This window comes from Fusarium phalaenopsidis (genome assembly GCF_050370095.1).
Source record: "Fusarium phalaenopsidis strain FUZ10S chromosome Unknown contig_32302, whole genome shotgun sequence".
Taxonomy (NCBI): domain Eukaryota; kingdom Fungi; phylum Ascomycota; class Sordariomycetes; order Hypocreales; family Nectriaceae; genus Fusarium; species Fusarium phalaenopsidis.
In genome coordinates this window covers 717998-739267 of record NW_028145405.1, presented here as the reverse complement: position 1 = coordinate 739267, position 21270 = coordinate 717998, and the positions used below count along the sequence as shown (strand labels likewise).

General features: G+C 52.6%; 6 protein-coding genes and 1 non-coding gene across 7 annotated transcripts; 5 read left to right on the top strand and 2 right to left on the bottom strand.

Moving 5' to 3' along the window:
* Positions 1-1518: 1518 nt before the first annotated feature.
* Positions 1519-4328, top strand: LRP88_07616 (uncharacterized protein; the record flags this gene model as incomplete). The annotated part of the gene is made up of 4 exons (XM_083244137.1): positions 1519-2490; positions 2539-2840; positions 2914-3229; positions 3279-4328. The coding sequence occupies 4 exons, from the start codon at positions 1519-1521 to the stop codon at positions 4326-4328; spliced, it is 2640 nt and encodes an 879-aa protein (XP_083098631.1).
* A 1070-nt stretch (positions 4329-5398) lies between these two features.
* Positions 5399-6137, top strand: LRP88_07615 (cutinase-domain-containing protein; the record flags this gene model as incomplete). Its single annotated transcript, XM_083244136.1, has 3 exons — positions 5399-5706; positions 5764-5921; positions 5977-6137. 3 exons carry the CDS (start codon positions 5399-5401, stop codon positions 6135-6137), a joined length of 627 nt encoding a protein of 208 aa, XP_083098630.1.
* A 589-nt stretch (positions 6138-6726) lies between these two features.
* Positions 6727-6812, top strand: LRP88_07614. Its single transcript has one exon. It is a non-coding gene; the product is annotated as a tRNA-Ala (tRNA).
* Positions 6813-8444: 1632 nt separating this feature from the next.
* On the top strand, positions 8445-10779 carry LRP88_07613 (Alpha/Beta hydrolase protein; the record flags this gene model as incomplete). The annotated part of the gene is made up of 2 exons (XM_083244135.1): positions 8445-8536; positions 8607-10779. The coding sequence occupies 2 exons, from the start codon at positions 8445-8447 to the stop codon at positions 10777-10779; spliced, it is 2265 nt and encodes a 754-aa protein (XP_083098629.1).
* Positions 10780-14445: 3666 nt separating this feature from the next.
* On the top strand, positions 14446-16478 carry LRP88_07612 (glutamate decarboxylase; the record flags this gene model as incomplete). Its single annotated transcript, XM_083244134.1, has 4 exons — positions 14446-14876; positions 14929-14956; positions 15148-16374; positions 16425-16478. The coding sequence occupies 4 exons, from the start codon at positions 14446-14448 to the stop codon at positions 16476-16478; spliced, it is 1740 nt and encodes a 579-aa protein (XP_083098628.1).
* A 748-nt stretch (positions 16479-17226) lies between these two features.
* On the bottom strand, positions 17227-18622 carry LRP88_07611 (acetylornithine transaminase; the record flags this gene model as incomplete). Its single annotated transcript, XM_083244133.1, has 2 exons — positions 17227-18252; positions 18308-18622. The coding sequence occupies 2 exons, from the start codon at positions 18620-18622 to the stop codon at positions 17227-17229; spliced, it is 1341 nt and encodes a 446-aa protein (XP_083098627.1).
* A 901-nt stretch (positions 18623-19523) lies between these two features.
* LRP88_07610 (autophagy-related protein 27) lies at positions 19524-20668 on the bottom strand (the record flags this gene model as incomplete). The annotated part of the gene is made up of 3 exons (XM_083244132.1): positions 19524-19719; positions 19771-20359; positions 20413-20668. 3 exons carry the CDS (start codon positions 20666-20668, stop codon positions 19524-19526), a joined length of 1041 nt encoding a protein of 346 aa, XP_083098626.1.
* Between the last annotated feature and the right edge of the window lie 602 nt (positions 20669-21270).

Below are 21270 nucleotides of genomic sequence, written 5' to 3'. Positions count from 1 at the left end.
TTTGTCAATTACATCATCTTGCCCCGGTTCTCGGCAAGCCAAGCCGTGCACTTGCCCCAGGAACTCTTTCCCTTTCCGGGCGCCTTTGGCGTACCGTTGACGTCTAGGTTGACTAGGGCACCTGCCACCACCGTGTATAACTTCCATATAAAGCCCGGGCTGTCTGTGTATCGTGTTTCCATTGTGTTATCCTCCCGGTGGATAGCTTGCAATACCTCATTGACACGTATCCAATCCTATTATTTTTCAACGACAGAGGTTCTCCCTTGCTACCAGGGTGATTGACCTCCTTAGCCCTGCAGGATCAAGTGAAAAATGATGCTTAGAGTAAGTCCGAGGATATAAAGATGCCAATTGCCTTTTAACCACGGCTTTAAAATGTTCTTGGAGCTGAAAAAGAGTTGGATCAACCATGAATCCAAAACTGTGATGAACACTGAAGCATCAAGCAACGAAGGCAGGTGCCCTCAAGCGGTTTCCTCTTGAGTCCCGTAACATCAAGTCCTTCCATCACACCGCGGCTCATCTGTCCTCTTCTCCCCTCCTTCATCTCCGGTCGTTTCCATATTCTCCCTCGTTACGCCCGGCTTCAACGACTCTCACAGCCTACCGACGAAATGAAGCTGAAGCTGACATTGGATGCCATCTTCACTGGCTTAAGGTAAGGTTGAGCGATCAAAAGCGCCCATGTTCGCCTCGTCTTGACCCTTGCGCCCGCATCCATGCGACTTAGAAGGGTAGAAAAACATCACCTCATTAGCACTGCACACCAACATCTCCAATCAACCAAATGCAAGGCAACATGGATGTCAGTCCCGGAAGGCAACCATTGCCTGGGTGGCTTTTATTAGCTCCCACAAGTAACACAACACAAGCAACGTCCCTGCAGTCATATCTGCATTTTCAACCTCCATGCCATGGAAGCTCAATCTCAGACCAATCAATTGTTATTTTGGCCTTCATTCTCACCACCCAAAATGAGCGACGTGCCTCAACATCTCTTCTATATCTCCTGACAATGCAGATTGGCGATTCCTCCATTTGCCAAGGTCGTCACGAATGGCTCGTGACCACGGAGTGTTTTCAGTCATTGCTCTTGTGACTTGTTGTTATGCTGCCTGTTGCAACACCACAGGACACCCTGGACCCAGCCTTGTGCGGTCTCGTCACCGGCTGCATACCCATGCAGAGAAGTGTCAGCAACTTGACCATCTCGGCTCATCTAAGTGATCATTCACTCTTCAACTTGGGTGCGGCATTCTTTTGCCCGACGGCATGTGCAACATCGTGATGTTACGCCCGACTTCTTGGTGAACTGACTCCAAGCCAAGCTGGGCGACAGATGACTTCCTCAAGCTATGTCTTCTGTCTATAAGAACCAAGTTTGATTCTTCATGGAAAGTTCCTGGGTCCCAAATCATTCCTCTTTACAGGTCTTCCGAAGGAAGCATTCTTTCACCAAGTTGCCAAATCCCAACCTGAACTACCTCCTTCTCCAAGTCGCTCAACTTGAACACCATGACAAAGTCGACGAAATCATCTACCAAGGCCTCCAATGAGAAAAAGGCTAAGAATAAAGCTCTCAGTCCTCAAGCTGTCGTGTCAAAGTTCTGGGACAAGTTCAACTCCAAGGCTCCGGGCAAAGTCACTTCCATTTTCCCTCGGAGCCTGCACAAGTCCCTTCTCGCAGATGCCGACTCGTCAATTCCCAAGTCTCGAAACGCTGCACAAAGCTACGAGGCCGCTGCTCAGAAATGCAAGGATCGAGTTCGTGCCATCGTCAAGGAGTGTGAGCGCACCAACTCCAAGTTTAGCGATCCCGAGTTTGATATCGAGTTGGATTCTAGAAGGCGCACCTACGACTGCCTCTTTGGCCTCCTCCATAACCTCGTCCTAGAAGGTGATGGCGGTCTCAAAAATAGATTTCTTGATGACATGGTCAACGCCGAGAAACTTGAGAAGTCTCTTGAATTCTTCAAGAACAGTGGGATCTTGTCAAGCAACAACCTTGAGGTCGATATCTGGAGCCTGTGGAGATGCCTATCCAAAAACAATGCCTCCCCTGATCCCGAATACATACCTGGCTCAGTCCACCGTATCCCGTGGATTTTTGAGAATCCCCAGTTCACTATCGGTGGCTATTCGGGCTCAGACATCAAGCAAGGCCATCTGGGCGACTGCTGGTGGGTGGCTGCCTTGGCCACGATCGCACACCGGCAAGACCTGATGAAGAAGATTTGTGTTGAACAAAATGAGGAATGCGGTGTCTACGGGTTCGTCTTCTTCCGGGATGGGGAGTGGATTCCGACAGTTGTAGACGACAATCTGTACCTCAAGGAAAAGGATTATTGGCACACAGACGAGACTTATGATGCAACCGGTAAGCACGAACGTCGTCACAAAAGGGAGAAACAGACGGGCTCCGACTCTCTGGCATTTGCCAAGTGTGAGGACGCCAATGAGACTTGGTTCCCCTTGCTTGAGAAAGCAGTAAGTATCCCCCTTTAACAACATACGACAACGACTGAGTAGGTCTAGTTTGCCAAGGTTCATGGCGACTACGAGGCCTTGGAGGGTGGGTGGGCATGCCTCGCTGTCGAAGACCTTACTGGTGGTGTCGCCACTATGATGCAGGCAAACAGCGTGCTTCGCAAGGACCGGCTCTGGCGTGAGATGTTGGTGTCCGATACCGAGGACTCAGAGTTCGTCTTCAGCCTATCCGCGTGTCGTCTAGGGACAGATTGCAACAATGGCATCGTCCAGTGCCATGCCTATTCTGTTCTCAAAGCGACTGAGGTTGAGGACGAAAGGGGTGACAAGGTGCGCCTGGTCAAGATTCGGTACGCCGTTCAGCTTATTAACACCTTTCCCTTGAGTATTCTGCCTCTAAACATTCATACTGACGGTCTGTAGGAACCCTTGGGGAAGCAGAAACTACAGAGGCCAAGGGGCTTGGCATGGGCCTTGGTCAGATGGGTCCAAAGAGTGGACTTCACACATGATACAGAAGTTGCGATATCGGTTTGGCGACGATGGTTCCTGGTGGATGTCCTACAACGACATGCTTGACAACTTTGTCTGGATCCATCGGACCCGAGTCTTTGATAAGCGATGGACTGTAGCTCAACAGTGGACAAGCGTCAACGTCCCATGGCTTTCTGGCTACCTCAAGAAGAAGTTTATCGTAGAGGTCAAAGAAGAAGGCATTGTGGTCATCGCCCTATCACAGGTGGGTTCTCCTTCACCAACAGCCCTCATTGAATACTAACCACAACCAGCTTGACAAGAGATATTTCAACGGACTCGAAGGACAGTATAGGTTCGTTCTTCAGTTTCTTCTCAAGTCTGTCAATGATGCCACGCCAATCTGTCAGACACGAACAATCCCTGAAGCTAGTACACGGTCAACCAACTGCGAGGTCGAACTCGAGCCAGGAACCTACGAAGTCATTCCCAAGATTGTTGCCCAGCACGCAGAGTTTAGACCCACAGTTCAGAAGGTTGTCAAGATAGCTGCAGACAAGAAGCCTCGGAAGCTTCAACAAGTCGGACTGTTACATGACCTTGCGCATGCCAAGGGAGGAATCGTGGACGAGGATGAGGCTATTCGCAAAAAGCGGGAGAATGACAAGAAGGAAAAGCTGGAGAGTAGCCGGAAGCGAGAGATAGCCCAGAAGGAGGAGAAGGAAAAGGATGACGCAAGGAGGAAAATCGAGGAGGCATTGGTTCTGAAGAAGACTGAGTACTACAGCTGCATGAGCGAGAAGACCAAGGGAGTTGAAAGCAACGATGATGCGGTCCTGGATAAGGTAAGTGGTGAGTCAGGAAAGGTAAGTTTGTCAACGTCGGAAGTTCCGACACCTGGGTTCTGGCCTGACGACATGTTCAAGGACCCTGTGGAAGATCAGGCCAAGTCTGAGGCCCCGACTGGATCAGACAAAGAAACATGGGAGAATGTCGAGGAGAAGAAGGAAGGAGAGTCACGAAGGCCCTCGCAGGACTCAAACTCGCCCCCGATGGAAAGAAGCGCAAGGAACCAGAGTACGGAGTCGAAGCTCGTTTCAACGCCGGCCACCGAAGCTCATTCCGAGGAAGCCAACAGTTCAGACAGTTCAGACACAGAGTCGGAATGCGAGTCGGGATCTGACGACGAGGATTCGGAGCCGGGCAGCAACGACAGCTCAGTTCGAAAGCAGCGCAAGAAGGAGCCATGGAACCCCGTGTGTGTTATCGGTCTACGGGTCTATGCTCAACACGCCGGTATCAGTGTCCGGCTTGCCGAGCTTCTTCCAGTAAAGGATGGTGACTCGACCAAGCCGACATCCTAAACCGGGCTTTGGGAGAGTGCAAAACTCCGAAAGAACGGAGTTTGGTGGAGGAGGGAGAATTCACTTGACTTGGCATGAACAAATTGTTCCATAAATGGCATGGGTAGGCTGTGAATGGGAGGGATGGGCTTCTGAGTGGATGTGTATCACTGCTGCATCTCTCTGACTGCCAGGTAGAAGTTTGCCAGATGTTCTACTTGTTCTCCTTCCTTGCTGAATCATGAATACCAGAGCATACTTCCTTTCAGAACTTTTCAGAGGGAACTACAATGCTTGTGGTGCGCAGTGCATCTCGAAATGGCTAACCCGAAAAGGCACATACCGCGATTATTAACTAACATCAATCAGAGGCTGTTTTATACAGATGCATGTTACCTTGAATCTCCCTGTTTTTTTTGTTTCTTTCACATGACATGGCTCCAATCATGAGATGATTTCGTCAAGAGCGCGCCGGTGAGGCCGGCCCCATCTCAACGTCCCGCCAAGAATGGTACCTCGACGTGGATCTCCCGCTGACATTGAAGCATAGAATAGTGCAGGCCTCTTTCATTTTGTATGAAACAGAAACGCACAAATATCACATCAAACCGACAGACGTCGTTTCAACCTCAGCTCGAGCCCTCGGGGACCGCCGTTTCATCGGACCCTCTTGGCAACGCCGCCCCCCGTTTCACCATGATATGGCCCCACGCCACGACAGGGGATTGAACCGCTTTTAGACCCAGCAACCAGGGAAGTAATTCGATCTGTATTAAAGACCGGGGTAGTTTGCCTGGTACCGAGGCAGGGCTGAGTTGTGAGAGGTTGATGGGGAATTCGTAAGGTTTTCCATCTTGGGAAGAGTTTGCGGACTCAAGATGAGTTTGGATGAACTTGTCATGGTATCAGGGTTGGGATGATCAAGGAAAAGGTTTGAGCGTTGAGGATGAAAAAGCATATAAACCCGAAGCCATGCTGGCAGTAAACAGCCTTAACAATCCAATTCAACCTTTTTTTTTCTTTACTTTCGCTTCTTTCAGACCACATTCGTTTCTACTCCTTTCGCTTCAACCGAGTTATATAAACACAATATGCCTTCCTTCACCAAGACCATCCTTCTCGCCCTTGCGCCCTTTGCCGCCGCAAGCCCCCTGGCGGCCCGACAGAGCGGCTTCTCTGGCTCTACCCAGAACGGCCTCGAGGGAGCCTGCAAGGACGTGACCGTCATCTTTGCCCGTGGCACCTCGGAGATGGGCAACGTCGGCAGCGTCGCCGGACCACCCTTCTTCCAGGCCCTCGCCAAGGAGATTGGCAGCGACAAGCTCGCCGTGCAGGGCGTCGAGTACCCCGCCAGCATCGGGGGCATCATGAATCTTGGTTCTGACGGCGGCAAGAAGATGTAAGTGGCTAGGTTTTTTCGGGTTACGGTAGAAGCAGGTCTAACCTTTGGAGATAGGGTGGCGGTTGTTGAGCAGACTTACGAGAAGTGTCCCAACACCAAGGTCGTTCTCTCGGGCTACTCCCAGGGAGCCATGCTCGTCCACAACGCGGCAAAGTCCCTCCCCGCTGCTACAACCAGCAAGATTGCCGCCGTCGTCACCTTTGGCGACCCCTGTAAGTGTTCTTTCAACCCAGAACAGAGAAAACAGAGGTTAATATGGTGAATTAGTCAAGTCTCAGGGCTTCCAGGGCATTGCCGAGGAGCGCTGCAAGGTCTTTTGCCGCTCTGGCGACAGCGTCTGCTCCGGTTCTTTTGTCATTACTGCTGCTCACTTGCAGTACGGCCAGGATGCTCAGGCCGCTGCCGACTTTGTTGCCGGTAACCTCTAAGCGGTTGAGAGATGGTTGATACACGAAAAAAAAGATGTGCCAGGGGCGGGAACCCTGGACGTGGCAGTTTACCTTTCCGCACGGAGAGATCTGTGTGGTTAATTGAAACCTTTAGAGCTGTGTTGAATTAAGCCAGTAATTGCTCCAAAATTGATAGACCGTGTGAGTGGTGATGATGGTAAATGAGGATCAGAGCCACTGTTTCGGATGTATGTCATCGAGCCGATGCAATTATAACAGAGAATTAGTGCAATGACCGATCCTCTAGGTCCAATTATTCCAAAACAATTATCGGTGTATGTTTGAATTGTGCTGTTCGCTTCAGCTCAACTCACCCTACAAGTGTTTCTCATAACTCGGTCCGACTGCGTATAGAAGCGGTCATAGAACCAAGACAATGACACCTGGCACTTTCCAAATTATCAGCAATTGAATCAATTTTTAGGATAGTCAAATTGGCATATGTTATGGCAGCATTCAAGACCATGACAACTCGAGGGTGTTGGTGGTGGAGGTGTGATGTGTCGTCAGAGAGTGCGAACCCAAGCATTTGGGTTGTATTTTTTGGTCCGGGCATCATCCAATAACAGGGGATTTGGTGTAGGGGTATCACATCTGCTTTGCATCTTCATCGGCGCTTGCAGAAGGCCGGGGGTTCAAATCCCTCAGTCTCCATTTTTTGCTTCTCGGAGCAGCTTTTCTTTTTGTGTTGGGTGCTTTTTTTTCCCACTCATTCTTCAATCAATTGGTATGGGGGAAGCCACAAGTCAGATCGGTTTCCTTCTTCTCTCCCCATGTCCGTGGTGCTGGGGATGGTTCTCCTGGCTCACAAGACTCTGTAGCAAGGAGGCCCAATACCTTCCTCCGTCATGTATTGCAACCTCACGCTGGGCTTGCAGAGATTGACAAACAGGGACAGGTTCGAATCTTTCGATATTATTATTCCCTAAAAACATTGTTCCTTTTGATCGTCTTCCCCCTGCCCACAATTTCTTGACGTTGATGCTCAGCCAAGACTATCGTCACCCTATACCTATACGCGGGGAACGAAGTTGACCAAGTGCCGCAACTAAGCGTGCTGATGACAATGCTATCGAATATTTCGTAAAGCACTGGATAGCATTGACTTCCAAGTTAGTAAAACCCGTGATTTATTGAGCGTCATCCGAGAGTCTGGTGTTGTGCCATTGATCATTGTCTCTCCCACCTAACATGGGTACATCAACATCTATAGCGATCATACGTCAACCAAGTAGTATCTACTGCAAGACATGCTCCAGGCAACCGTAAAGAAAACCAGGTTGCACCGCATATGCCAACACACTCGAAATAATTCTCCATCAACAGACCAAATCTCCAACGTTAGAGTACCCCATGATATGTCCACCGGGGTGCTAGGCTATGAATCTGCGGGGAACTGACACGTGCCGCCACAAGCCATCAATCATGTGCCCTGCATTTAGCAGCGCCATGCCATGCATTCCTTGCCGTTCTGGAGAATCGAGGCTTACCTTGATCCGTTTCAGCCTGGGGCGGCTTACGAGTCGTGACAAACGAGGCTTTGGCCTCGTGAGAGGAGAAGCGTCAGGCACGAAGAGTATCTCCCCGAAGAATGACGGAGAAATACTCAATTCATGCTTTCCTCCGTTATTGCACCGTACCTTTCTAGAAGCAGTTCACTATCTCGGGGCTTCGGACAATACGACGTCATGGCCGCCCAATCACGCCCCGCAAAGTCCCCCGCGTTTCGTCGACGACTCCAACTTTTTGTCTGACACTTTCCACTTTCACATGTCAGCCAGCTCAGCTCCCAACTCAAACCTGGAACGTTAATGTCACGAGTCACGAGTCGTCGGCTCGTGCGGCCGAATCGAGCCTGGTAGACAAGACGATGGAACCAATGTCAATTGAAGCCCGCCTTGATGGCGCAGCTGATTTTATTTTTGCCTTGTCTTTTTTCTCTCCCTGTTTCCCTTCTTCATGCTTCTGCTTGTTCTGTCTTGAGTTGAATCTCACCTCTTCGACTGTTCTTACACCTCGCTTCATCATCTAACCATAAGAACCACATCTCGACTCGTGTTATCGTCTCTGACCGAGGCTTCGGAGCTATTTATCCCCTGTCGTCCGTGTCTGGACCACATCGACTCGTGTTATCGTTCTTTCATGTGAAGGTGGCCGATTCTCCCACCCCGAGCAACATGCGCCTGGACCTCTCTTGATCCTTCTTTGTCTCGTCATCAAAGCCCCCAAGACTCGACCGACGACATCTGATAAACCTACGATAAGTCAAACTTTGGTCTGGTCATCATGATAGATCACGTCCTCGGGCGGCCCTCGGCCAAGTCCCGACGTCTCCAGGTCCTCACCGTTCTCACCTTTTGGACTGCCTACCTCGTCAAGTAAGCCCGTCAGCTCCCTGCCCTCCCCGCGGGGTAATATCACGCGACTGTCGGCTAACACGCACCCCAGGGGCCACAAGCATGGCCCTCCCGGCGCCAAGATGCTCTCCAGGGTCTTCTCTAAGCGACTTACGGCATGGCAGACTGTCGTCATCACCATGCTCTACCTATACGCCGCCCGTAACTTCAGCGCTCTCGTCGGCTTGGCTAGCCCGGAGCCCATGGCCAACATGTACGACGCCAACTACTTCCGCGCCACCTGGGTCCTCACTGCCCTGGATGCTGGTTTCTGGACGGCAATGAAGATCCGGTCCAAGTGGCTGCGCGACCTAGCGAGCATAGTCTTCTCCCTCTTTTACCTCGTGGCCGCCGAAAAGGCCGACGAAAAGGTCCGCAAGGTCAGGGGCATGATTACCGTCGAACACCTCCGCGTCTCTTGGAACAAGGGCACGTCCCCATATCTGAGCTTCTTCCAGGGGCTCATGCGTCCCCGTTTCATGCGTTGGCCACCGAGGCAGATCCGAATTCCGAGACCCGCCGATAGTGACTACAAGGAGCCTGTGCTGGCATGGCTGTACTATGATGGACCTCTGGCAGAGCTGGAGCGTCATGACAGGTTGATCCTGGATATTCCTGGCGGTGGTTTCGTTGCCATGGACCCTCGATGCAACGACGACAAGTTGTTCTCCTGGGCAGCAAAGTCGGGATTGCCTGTCCTCAGTCTTGATTACAAGAAGGCTCCCGAGTTCCCGTACCCCTATGCCCTGAACGAATGCTTCGACGTTTACACTACCATCGTAAACACCAAGGGCAGATGTGTAGGCCTACCTGGAACGGAAATTCCCCGGGTCATCATTACAGGGGACAGCGCTGGAGGAAACCTCGCAGTCGCGGCAACGCTCATGATTCTTGAGACAAGACATCCAGCGTTCCGTAGACCCTCGGGAAGAGCCGAGCTGCCAGCCCCAGATGGGCTGGTTTGCTTCTATCCTGCTCTGGATATGAATATCGGCAACTGGATGACGGATGAGCAAATGTCGTTGATTCGAGATCGCAAGATGAGAGGAACGAATCGCACCATCATGCGTCGAAAGAGCATGCAGTATAATGATCTCGTGGGAACACCTCACCACTCTGATGATGAAGAGGATGGTTCGCCACCACCACCTAAACTGAGTTTGTTGACAGCTCAAGAAGCTCTGATCGCAAACTCCCAAGGGCCTCGGAGTCCTCACCCCGAGTTCTCTCACGTTGGGCCGCGGTCTTTGAGTATGCCGAAGGAGACTCCGGAGCCGAACGGAAAGCGCTCATCTCATCAAGTTGAGCCTATGAAGACGCGGCTCGCTACATCGTCAATGATCTCGTACTTTAACGACAGGGTCCTCACCCCTGAGATGATGAGGGCCATGATTATCTTGTACATTGGGGCGCATAACCGACCCGATTTCTCGCAGGACTACCTCCTGAGCCCTGTGCTGGCACCTGAGGCCCTGCTGGTTGACTTTCCCAAGACGTACTTTATGACTGGCGAGCGAGATCCGCTGGTTGACGACACCGTCATCTTTGCGGGGAGACTGCGGCGAGCCAAGGAGGCGGCGTTCGCCCAGGACCAATCTGCAGCGAGAGGCCGTGGGGACTATAGGGAGGTGGAGTTCAATGATCGGGATGCAGCCGAGGTGATGCTGATCCCTGGAACGTCGCATGGCTTTATGCAGTTCCCGACTGTATATCCGCCGGCCTGGAGACACTTTGAGAGGTGTATCGACTGGTTTGATCAACTCTTTGAGCACGCCGAGGCTATGAGACTGCAAAAGGTGAGGCGGTCTCAGCGGGATAGGGCAAGATCCAACGGCTTCGGACTCAATGGAGACGAGGGACGGCATCTGCGGACAGAGTCGAGTGGAGAGGAAGACAAGCCTCTCGAGATTAGCATGACAAAGATGAACCAGAGGAGGAGCTCAACGCAGACGCCGCCTCAAGCGAAGCAGCAATACTCGACGTCAGCACAGGGTGATGATAGCGAGAGTGGAAACACGACACCACGGGCATTGCCGAATGGACAGGTGAATGGGGAAAAGAACGGGAAGAACGGGATTCGTCGGAAGAGGGAGAAGAGTCTGAGCAAGAGCAAGAACAAGAACAAGAGTCTCGTCAAGCTCAACAGCTCCGACGATCTACTAGGGCGACGGATGCAGGGTCTGGCGAGCGGGCTGACGGGGATGGGGATGGGAGACGACGACTGAAGCAGAGGCCAGGTGGGTTCCCGAGATTGGCCATTTCGGAACATGGAAGCTGAGGTAGGGCAAGGTAAGGCTTCGCTCAGCGAGGGTCCAAGAGGCTGGATCTCGGACACGAAGTTGCGGGCGCCGAGGGGGGATCTTGCGATGGTGGTTAGATGTCGAGGTGAGATGTTCATGCAGCGGGATGATGCGTAACCTGATTGATGTCCGGGTTGCGTCGGTGGGAAACGATTTATGGAGCCAAGGAATGTCTGGAGGCCCAAGCTACATGCCTAGGGGAGGGAGGGTTGCTCGAGAGATTGACGATTTCTGTTGAAGGGCATGGATGTATATACAGTACCTTTGACAGGTTACACGAAGACACGACAAGTACAGTACGTAGCTTAGCACGTTTATGCAGTTAGAGAAAGAAGGGGGACCCTTACGGGAATGGCTGACACGGCTGGGTATGATTGGGCATGTACGGCAGTAGTCTTGGCCTAGGAGACGGGTATGCCCTGTAGATCATTATGATAACGCAGAGGCCCAGTGTGAAATGCTCGGTGAGCTCAAAGCAGTGGTGCTTCTAGAATAATTCCAGACGATCCGAGTCGTTGAAACAGTGAGGGACAATTTGGAAACACGAGTCAACGGCCCTGAACGTTACGTCTCATCTCTTCTCAACTGTTGACCGCATTGTATGCTCCAGGATTCAAAACAGGGACGAAAAGCGAAAAACAGCAGATGGACGATTGATCTAGAAGTACGAGATTGGTTCGCGGACATTGAAAGCCGGACGGACCGTCGCGGGAAAACGGGACAGTGGTGTTATTAACCGGGGGTAAGCAAAGACAAGGCAGCAGAGACAAAAAGACGGACGGAAACGCCGTGGTTGGGGGGATGAGGGTTCAGGGGGTGTGAATTGCTTCAGGCTATTAATGGGATAATCCAATGGGATTTGGGGAGACGCACGTGTAATAATCAATGCAAAGCCGCTACGTACCGAAAACACAGAGACAAAAGGGGCGCGGTCGTTGCGTCAGATGCCAGGGGTTGTTGATTCTCGGTGAGGGCCAGGACGGGCTCCCCGGTCAAAGGCGAACATCACCAACTCAAACTTGGGGGTGGGACGAAAACGGGGAGGTGGCCGATTGGGTTGTGGAGAGGTGCAAGGGGAGTGCATTTTCTACAGCACCTACCTACCTCTGTAAGGGATATTCTAGGTCTTGTTCCTTTTCTTTGATGCTATTGATGACGGGTCTCGATGCGGAAACGGATTTGCGGACGTTGGTAAAAGACACGCCACTTGGAAATGTCAGGTTATTCGGGACGTAAAGCACCTCACGGAGAAACAAGGCCCCCTTTTTTCTTCTTTCGTTTGGCTGAGTAGATTCCCACTTGATACTCTAACTACGTGGTATAATGATCTTGGAGAATGTTATTTTAAGAGATGTCTGTTGAGTGGATTTATTACTGATGTGTTGGCGTTTGTTGACATACAGACCGTCTCTTACAGTAGAGTAATTCGTATGGGTCTCTTGCGGAAGAGATGCGCTTCCGCAAAGGTCAAACGGAAGCAACAGAGTCTCTACCTTGCTCAATACCGCGGTGAGAAGAAGAACAGGCCAAGGTGAGGTCAGTGAAGAGGTAAACCCGTCGATAACCCATGTTGCCCGTTCGGCGGCTCACACCCCCGGTGGGTCCCCCGCCGGCCGGCCGGCAACCTCCGTGATTGGGCCGCGAGGGCCTGTTGCCCCGGGCTGCCGTGCCCGATATTTCCCATCTAAGTCCTGCAGACGAGTACGTAGCTATGTTTATGGGACGATTGTTGGTTTGAGGAGACAAAGTATCATGAACAGGTACAGCTGAGGAGAGTACGGAGGAGACACGATGTCTCAGGAGAAAAGAGGTACGAAAAAGAAGCCAAGAGAAAGGAACATGACCAACTTTCTCGACTCAGCCATGAGCTCTGCAAACTTGCGTCATTGATGCTCCCAAGTGCCACGGATATGGGGTGAGCGGGCCCCAGGGGAGGGAGTGCAAGGGGCGCCTCTGCACTGCAGGTCGTCCCAGAGCATTGGGAACTCTGGAGAGGATCTCTTGTTGGTGATGCTGCCTGGTCTTGAAGAAGCAGGTTGTCTAGGGTACGAAAAGACAGAAACACGAGACGGGAGGTGTAGATGTGCCCACATGCGAGGTTGAAGCGCCCGCCAGATGCGCCCGCCCAGATGGAAGAAAGCACAACATCCGTCTCATCCCCATCTCACACCGACTCGGGCTGGGGAAAGGGGGGGCGATGCAGATACATCTCTTATGCTACGTTCTATGTAGTATGTCACAATCCCCCATCGTCCATCGCCAAATGGGATCGCATCCTTGGGGGCATGTCTCTCGATGGAGCCCCGAGCTGTGTGTCTTCCGATGCGGCAAAACTACAACTTCACCGGCGATGATGACACGTTCAAAGGGACACCGTATGGGTCTTTCCCCTTTGACCCGGGGCTTGTTTCCAGAAGGACAAATCCTAGATTGGGGTCGGTGGAGGAAATCGGATGCTCGGCCACCTTTACTTACCTTGAGGACACCCTAGCAGGTATCCTCTCTCACCGACCCTTGCGGTTGTCCGGAGACCAGAAGCCGAAACACACAGAAAAAAAAGAGCGCATGTTTTTCGTCAAAGAATAAGGGAGAAAGACCGTAATCCTCTTTCGGCATCGAGTTCCCGGGGGGCGTGGGTGACCGAAGGGGTTGGGTTGGTCGCATAAGGTGAGGTGAGGTGAGGTGAGGTGAGGCGACACGGGGGGTTGGGGCGTTGCTGGGGATAGAGGCCGCCCGCCCGCCGCGGGCCGAAAGTAGAAGGAAAAGAAAGGAAGCTCTGTAATATGAGGGATTTCGGTCTAAAGCATAGCGAATATGGGACGAGGAGAGACTGAATTGGACGGCAAGGTAAGGTAGGTGTAAGGCGGCGTAGGTGTGCGTCGTTTGGAGGCCCAAGTCAGCCCAAAGCACCAATATCACCGAGAAACATGGGCCCTTGATCCCCCGGCGAATGGTTGTCCGGGAGGGAATGAATGGTACAGTAAAATTGGGAGTGAAAGTGAGCGAGTCCTCATGTAGTTGTCATGTATTCTGGGGGTATCTCTCAGCGGTTGGTGGCGCGGTAGACGGGACGGTACTGTACGAGCGGTACTACAGGGACTTTAGGTACTGTCGATTGATGGACGGATGGATTACTGGGACATGGATCTCTTGCGCACAGTTGACTCTATGGTCTGGGATGGCCTCGAAGCACGGAGAGACTCGGTCGGGTTCAGGCACGACGGTCAACAGCGCCTTGCCCCATCCCCATTCTCACTCATGCTGTTCCCGTTGCGTATTATTTCCCTCTCCTTCTTCTGTGAGCTGAGCTGAGCTGAGTCCTTTTTGTTTAAAAAGTCCATGGCTCGTCCTCGCATTCAGTCTTGATTCCCCTCCCATCCGCTCTTAGCATTCCATCCAGACACACAATCCTCTTATTCAGGTCATTTTTTACTGACTTGTCATCCCCCACTACCATCTGCGGCTTGCCGTCATCGGATTGAGTTCCTAACCCTCTACGCCACACCATACGCAAACAGTTACCTTGCTGTACCTCTATCTCCAGAGCTTCCCCTCTTCTTTTCCCCTCTCTTCTTTCTTCTTCTCTTCATCATGAGTCTTGTTGAAAGTACGGAACCTAACGAGGTTCCTTCACCCGCTGTGATCGAGACCGACGACGAGGGAAACCTCATCAAGACAAACGGCCACTCCAACGGCTACTTCTCTAACGGTCACCACCCAACGTCCAACGGCAACGGTGCTGTTACTCCTTCCTTCATCGACAGCATGGCTCACCTCTCGGTCGTCCGCGCCCGCGATGACTCGGACGCCGCCTCGGTCAAGTCCACGAGCTCCCGCGCCTCCCGGAGACCTCCCCTGCAGCTGGCCAGCTACCAGGACGAGTTCACCACCAGCGTCTACGGATCCCGCTTTGCGGGCATGGACCTGCCCCGGCATCATATGCCAGAGTGCGAGATGCCCCGCGATATCGCCTATCGCATGATCAAGGACGATCTGAGCCTCGACAACAACCCCATGCTCAAGTAAGCAACCTGCATACGACACAGACAGCTGAATACTAACTTGGTAATAAAGCCTCGCTTCTTTCGTCACCACTTACATGGTACGTAGCCAACTCATCGGCTTCTCTCTTCCGTGCTAGCACAGCTCCCGTCTCACGCCAATGCATGTGTTCCCCCACCCGCCCGCGGGAGCCGGTCCCACGTCTTGGCTCTCTTGGCTCTGGGGGGAGACGCAAGCCACTACTCCACCATCACCAACGTCACTGCATAGCTCACTAACACACACTTACAGGAAGATGAAGCCGAGAAGCTCATGTCGGAGTCCTTTTCCAAGAACTTTATCGACTATGAGGAGTACCCTCAGTCTGCCGACATCCAGAACCGATGTGTCAACATGATTGGTGACCTCTTCCACGCTCCCCCAGGCACCTCTGTCGGCACATCCACCGTCGGCTCTTCAGAAGCCATCATGCTGGGCGTCCTGGCCATGAAGAAGCGCTGGAAGAAGCGCAGAATCGCCGAGGGCAAGAGCACCGAGCACCCCAACATCGTCATGTCTTCTGCTGTCCAGGTCTGCTGGGAAAAGGCCACTCGATACTTTGAGATTGAGGAGAAGCTCGTCTACTGCACGCCTGAGCGCTTCGTCATGGACCCTGATGAGGCCGTTGACCTGTGTGATGAGAACACTATCGGCATGTGCTGTATCCTCGGTACCACTTACACTGGCGAGTACGAGGACATCAAGGCCATCAACGACCTCCTCGTCGAGCGAGATCTCGACATCCCCATCCACGTCGATGCCGCTAGCGGTGGCTTCGTCGCTCCCTTTGTTGTCCCCGATCTTGAGTGGGACTTCCGATGTGAAAAGGTCGTCTCTATCAACGTCTCTGGCCACAAGTACGGCCTCGTCTACCCCGGTGTTGGTTGGGTCATCTGGCGATCCCCCGACTACCTCCCCCAAGAACTCGTCTTCAACATCAACTACCTTGGTGCCGACCAGTCTTCATTCACCCTCAACTTCTCCAAGGGTGCCTCACAGGTTATTGGCCAGTACTACCAGCTCATCCGCCTGGGTAAGCACGGTTACCGCGCCATCATGAGCAACCTGACACGAACTGCCGACTATTTGACCGAGACGCTCGAGAACCTCGGCTTTGTCATCATGTCAGAACGATCGGGTGCCGGTCTTCCTCTTGTGGCGTTCCGCTTCCGAACTACAGAGGAGGGCGGCGATCCCGACCGCTACTACGACGAGTTCGCACTCGCCCACCACCTTCGCTCCCGAGGATGGGTCGTGCCCGCCTACACCATGGCTCCCAACTCGGGCGTCAAGATGCTCCGTGTCGTTGTCCGTGAGGATTTCACAAAGACCCGTTGCGACTCTCTTATCGCCGACATCAAGCTCTGTCACGGTCTTCTCAAGGAGACAGACCAAGAGTCCATCCGCAAGAGGGAAGAGTACATCAAGAACCACGTCAGTTCCATGGGCCGGGGGAAGCACGGCCACCCTGTCTACACTGTAAGTTTACCAGCCTCGAATCTCTAAAGAATACTGACTAACATGTACAGAACGAGCAACATTCGCTTCAGGGCAAGACTGGAAAGACCCATGCTATTTGCTAGATCTAGATGAAGATGAGGATAGAGGACATCATTGATCAATCGGTGTGAGGATTAAGGCTCTGGCGTCGTGCGGTGTGATTTTGTTTGCACAGCATTGCTTTTGGTTTAGTTGGGTTTGCGGACATATACAGCCATACATGAATTGACATCTGGATGACTTTTTTCGTTATTTTTCTGGCAAACTTGGACTTGAACACTTTAGGTGAATGTATTGTGCCTCACCGCTTGATGAAATTGAGCTTCACTTGAATATCTCAACATGTCAAGTCAAATGAGCTCAGACCTTTACAAGGCCGTTTCATCATAGCTCAGCGACAGGAGCAGATTGTCTCAAAACACAAGCGACCCCGTGCGATGGTGACGACGACGCAGAGCGACCTCGCCGCGACTATATTGAAAAGAACAGACACTAAGAGCAACGGAATCCATCGACGGTGGCGCTGGTTATAGAAACAATGCTCCTAGAGATGAAGACCCATCTGGAGGGAGCTTCATGGGTCGCTGATGTTGAAGGGAATAACACAGAGCAACTCAACGAGGAGGCAGCGAGGGTTTAAATACCAGGTCATATCAAGTCGGGCCTTTCTTAAGCCACCCGTCTGCAAGACAGTAAGTGAATGGTATCTGTCTTATTATCTAACCTTACTTTTACGCTCCTCAACCTAAATCTTAACCAGTGCCCGACATAACCAAGAACAAGAAAACTCAAAATATCCAACACCTCCAACACCGAGCTCTACATCCTCTTTTACCGGGTCGCCTCAATGGCAGCCTCAAGGATATCCAGACCCTGGGTAATCTCCTCATCCGTGACAGTCAGGCTCGGCACGAATCGAAGAGTGTTTGTGCCAGCTGTGATGATGAGGAGGCCCCTCTCGCGAGCAGCCTTGATGATGGGCGTGGGGTCCTCGGAGAGTTGGAGACCGAGGATGAGACCTCGGCCGCGGACTTCCTTGACCAGCTCTGGGTACTTCTCCTGGAGCTTGGCGAAACGCTGTCGGAACACCTCCGACTTGGCTGTCACTGAGGCCTGGAGTTGCTTGTCGGAGAGACGTCCGACGATGTAGTGCGCCAATCGGCAGGCGAGAGGGTTACCGCCAAAGGTGGTTCCGTGGTCGCCCACCTTCATCTTGTCGGCAACGTCCTGCGTCACGAGCACCGCACCGATGGGGAATCCGTTACCAAGGGCCTTGGCAGTAGTGAGGATATCCGGGTGAGCCTCCTTAGGAAGAGTACCGTGGGCCCAGAAGGTGCCCGTTCGGCCGAGACCACACTGGATCTCGTCGTAGATGAGCACAGCACCGACCTCTCGGCAACGCTTGGCGAGGGCGACGAGGAACTCTTCAGTCGCGGGGGTAACACCACCCTCACCCTGAATAGGCTCAACAATGACACCGCACGTCTTTTCAGTAACAAGGTCATTAATACCCGAAACATCATTATAGTTTCCAACCTTGAACCCAGGAACCATGGGCGCAAACGGCTTCTGATATTTGGGGTTGGGCGTAGCGGAGAGACTGCCCATGGTGCGGCCGTGGAAGCCGTTTTTGAAGGAAACGATCTCGACCTTTTCGCCTGAAGGGTCTGTAATCTTGCCGGCCTTGCGGGCAAACTTGATGGCGGCCTCGTTGGCCTCGGAGCCAGAGTTGCAGACAAAGACAGAGGCGGCGTTGTGCATGGCGCCCGACTCGAGGGTCTTTTCGACGAGGAGCTTGGAGAGGGCGCCGGTCCAGGGGTTGTAGTAGAGGTTGGAAGCGTGAACGAGAGTCTTGGCCTACAGCGCACACAAGTCAATACCATATCGTTGACCAATTGTTATCAAAACATACCTGCTCGGTTAAGAGCCTGGTGAATTCGGGATCACAGTGTCCGAGGCCATTGACAGCGATACCGGCGGTGAAATCCAAAAACTTGCGATCCTCTGCATCCCAAAGCCACGATCCCTCACCCTTGACGAAAACAGGCGGAGGACGGGCGTATGTAGCAACCATGTACGGCGCGTGCTCGTTGACGATGGCGGCACTCTTGGACTCGGGCGAGGGGTCGGCGTTGGGGAGGGACGAGAGGGCCCGGTAGGCGATCCGAGGGCGAGACGCGGCGGCGATGGACGCCAATCGGCATCGTACGGGAAGCCGGAAAGCCATTATGAGTGATTGAATTCCTTCCTCGTAGGATTCTATCGTTTGAGCAAGGTAGAGAGTGTGTGGTTGAAGGGGTAGAGGGGTTTGGAGGGGGATGAGAATTATTTGTGGTTGCTGATCTTATCGATAAAAGAAAAAACACCTCCGCTATCGCAGCTGAAGACTTGCTCACATATTCGACTCACCCAGGAACAGAGTCAAAAAAAGAGCGACAGGGATCCAATTGGCTCATTATTTGGAATCATTCCCTTTTTCGTCGTCTCTTGCATGCTTAGAGTCACGGCGAACTACCTACATCACGCGCGCTTTAGCTGAGGGGGCCCTAGTTTGGACGGAGCTTATACCCACGTTTTGGCCTAGTCATCCCGTTCTTTTTCGTGGGATAGAGGGATATAGTATGATTCAGATACAGGTGTGATCCATGTTCTCTAGGAAAAAGAATACCCGTGGGGGACCTCGGTTGTGCCTTGACTTGCGGTACTTTAGCTCAGTCATGGCTCCTGTATCATGAGCCTCGGAGCAAGTTCCGGACCTTGGAACTGGGGCCGAATAGTCAAGGTAGACTTATGGGTCATGGCTTACACCATGACGAGGACTAGAATCCCATCACTCCTCGTCTCAACAGCTCAATATGACTGGAAGTACCGCATGCCCAGCATCAAACAACCGGGCCACAAACCCAGCACTGCATTGCCTCTCTGAATCTGAATCTAAACACCCAATTACATGTTGAAGAAACCCCCAGCCCATGACGATAGAAAATCACCACACTATGTATACAATTCCAACCAGAGAGCAAGCTTGTCCAGCCTGAAGCGCCGTACCAAATCCCTCCCTAACAGGCCAGGATAGGCCATTTCACCGCGGTGTAAATGAAATATGAAAAGCAAACACACGTCTATGCTTAGACCGCGCTGTATCCGCCTCGACTGCCGGTGCCCTGCACGGTGTTGAGGACCCGGCGGATCCAGTCCTTGAGTAGGTATGGGATGTCGCGGATGGTGTCGCTGTGGGGGAGGAGATCCCAACCTCGGGCGCCGTAGCGGGTAAAGTTGATCCAGGATGCAAAGATTAGGTAGCCGGCGATGCCCAGGAAGGCGCTGCAAAAAAAGTGTTAGTGTGTGGCATGAGAACCGACGCGAGATACTCACATAATGATGAACCAGGTAAAGAAGCCCCAATGGGAGCTGCTGTCACCATCACCACCTTCAGATTGGCTCTCGCAGGCGTACTTGGTGTGCCACGTCAGGCGCAGAACACCAACGTCCTTCTCATTCTCATAGCCATCCCAGATGAGGGTGGCATTGTCGTGCTTGAGCTGGTGCTCAATCATAGACTCCTCGTCGCCCTCATCACCATCCTTATCGCCCTCCTTCTCCTTGTCGTCGCCCTCCTTCTTTCCATCGTCTCGGGCCTTGAGCTTGCCGCTGCCCTCCCCCCAGACCCATTCTCCTTCCGTGCCCTCCTTGTCCGGGTCGCAGAGGAACTCAATGATAGCCTTTTGATCCTTCTTCTCCTTTGCCGGGACGCCGCTGAGGGGGTACTTTCCGCCAGTAAAGACCAGCCGCAGTCCCTCCTTTTGTCTATCGGAATTCGAGTCGCTCGTCTTGAGTCTTGTGGGAGTCACGTCGAACCGGGAGCCGCCGGCGTTCTCAAGGTTACCCGCTATGGCCACCACCTTTGTGATCGTATCAGACTCGTCTTTGGTTTCGTTGCTGAGAAGGTGAGTGACAGCGCACACTGCCATCAGTCAGCCACGAGCTTTCAGCGCAAGTATCAAGCTCGACACATACCTCTCGTGCCGTTGGGGCACTTGTTTGCTCCCTTCTTCTCTAGAGGTCCGCACACGTCCAATGTGTATGTTGTGTTGTAGTGTTCCAGAGTGCTGGGCTCGAAGCGGGTCGTGACAACCGAGTGCGCGCCTTTGAGCTTGGACAGGTCAAACTTCTGGCCATCTACCCGGATATTCGAGCAGTCGAGGTTCTCTGCGCCGTAAACCGACGTGGCCAGCAGAGGCAGCAGAAACGAGAATAGCTCCGGCCGATGCATCTGGACGACGAGATAGGAGAAGTGTCAATAGAAAGGACGAAGCCGGGGGCGATGCGGCAAGCCGGATGAAAAGGAACCGCGGAAATGCTGCTGCCTTTTCAGGACCAAGGGACTGTCGGAGGAATATCTGTCGCGTGCCGTTGAGCAGATGCGTGATGAAATGGTCACGTTGCGTTGCCTGGAGTTTGAGCTATCGCGGGTTTGGGTCTCTAGCGTCGACGACATGACCAAGCTTGCTCTCTCGGCCTTGGCGCTTGTGTCATCTTGCGCCGGCACTTCCACGCACGTGACACTCGACGCGACTGCGCACCCAACACCAACCTTCAAGATGACTGTCCCGAGTTGCTTCAAGCTGATAAAAAAAAATAACTCATCAAGTTTATACTCATTACCTAGACCTGTCGATACACTCGTGAAAGCATCCATTTTTAAGACTACTTGGCAAAACGATCATCTCCCAGCGTATCCGAAAACACCATGCAACAACCAACCCATTGCCGTTCCTAGCAATTAATGACCAAGCCCACCCATCTTGTGAGAGCCATACATGTATCCATTCCATTGATGATGGCCTTGATTGAAAACCCTTGATCCGAATTCAA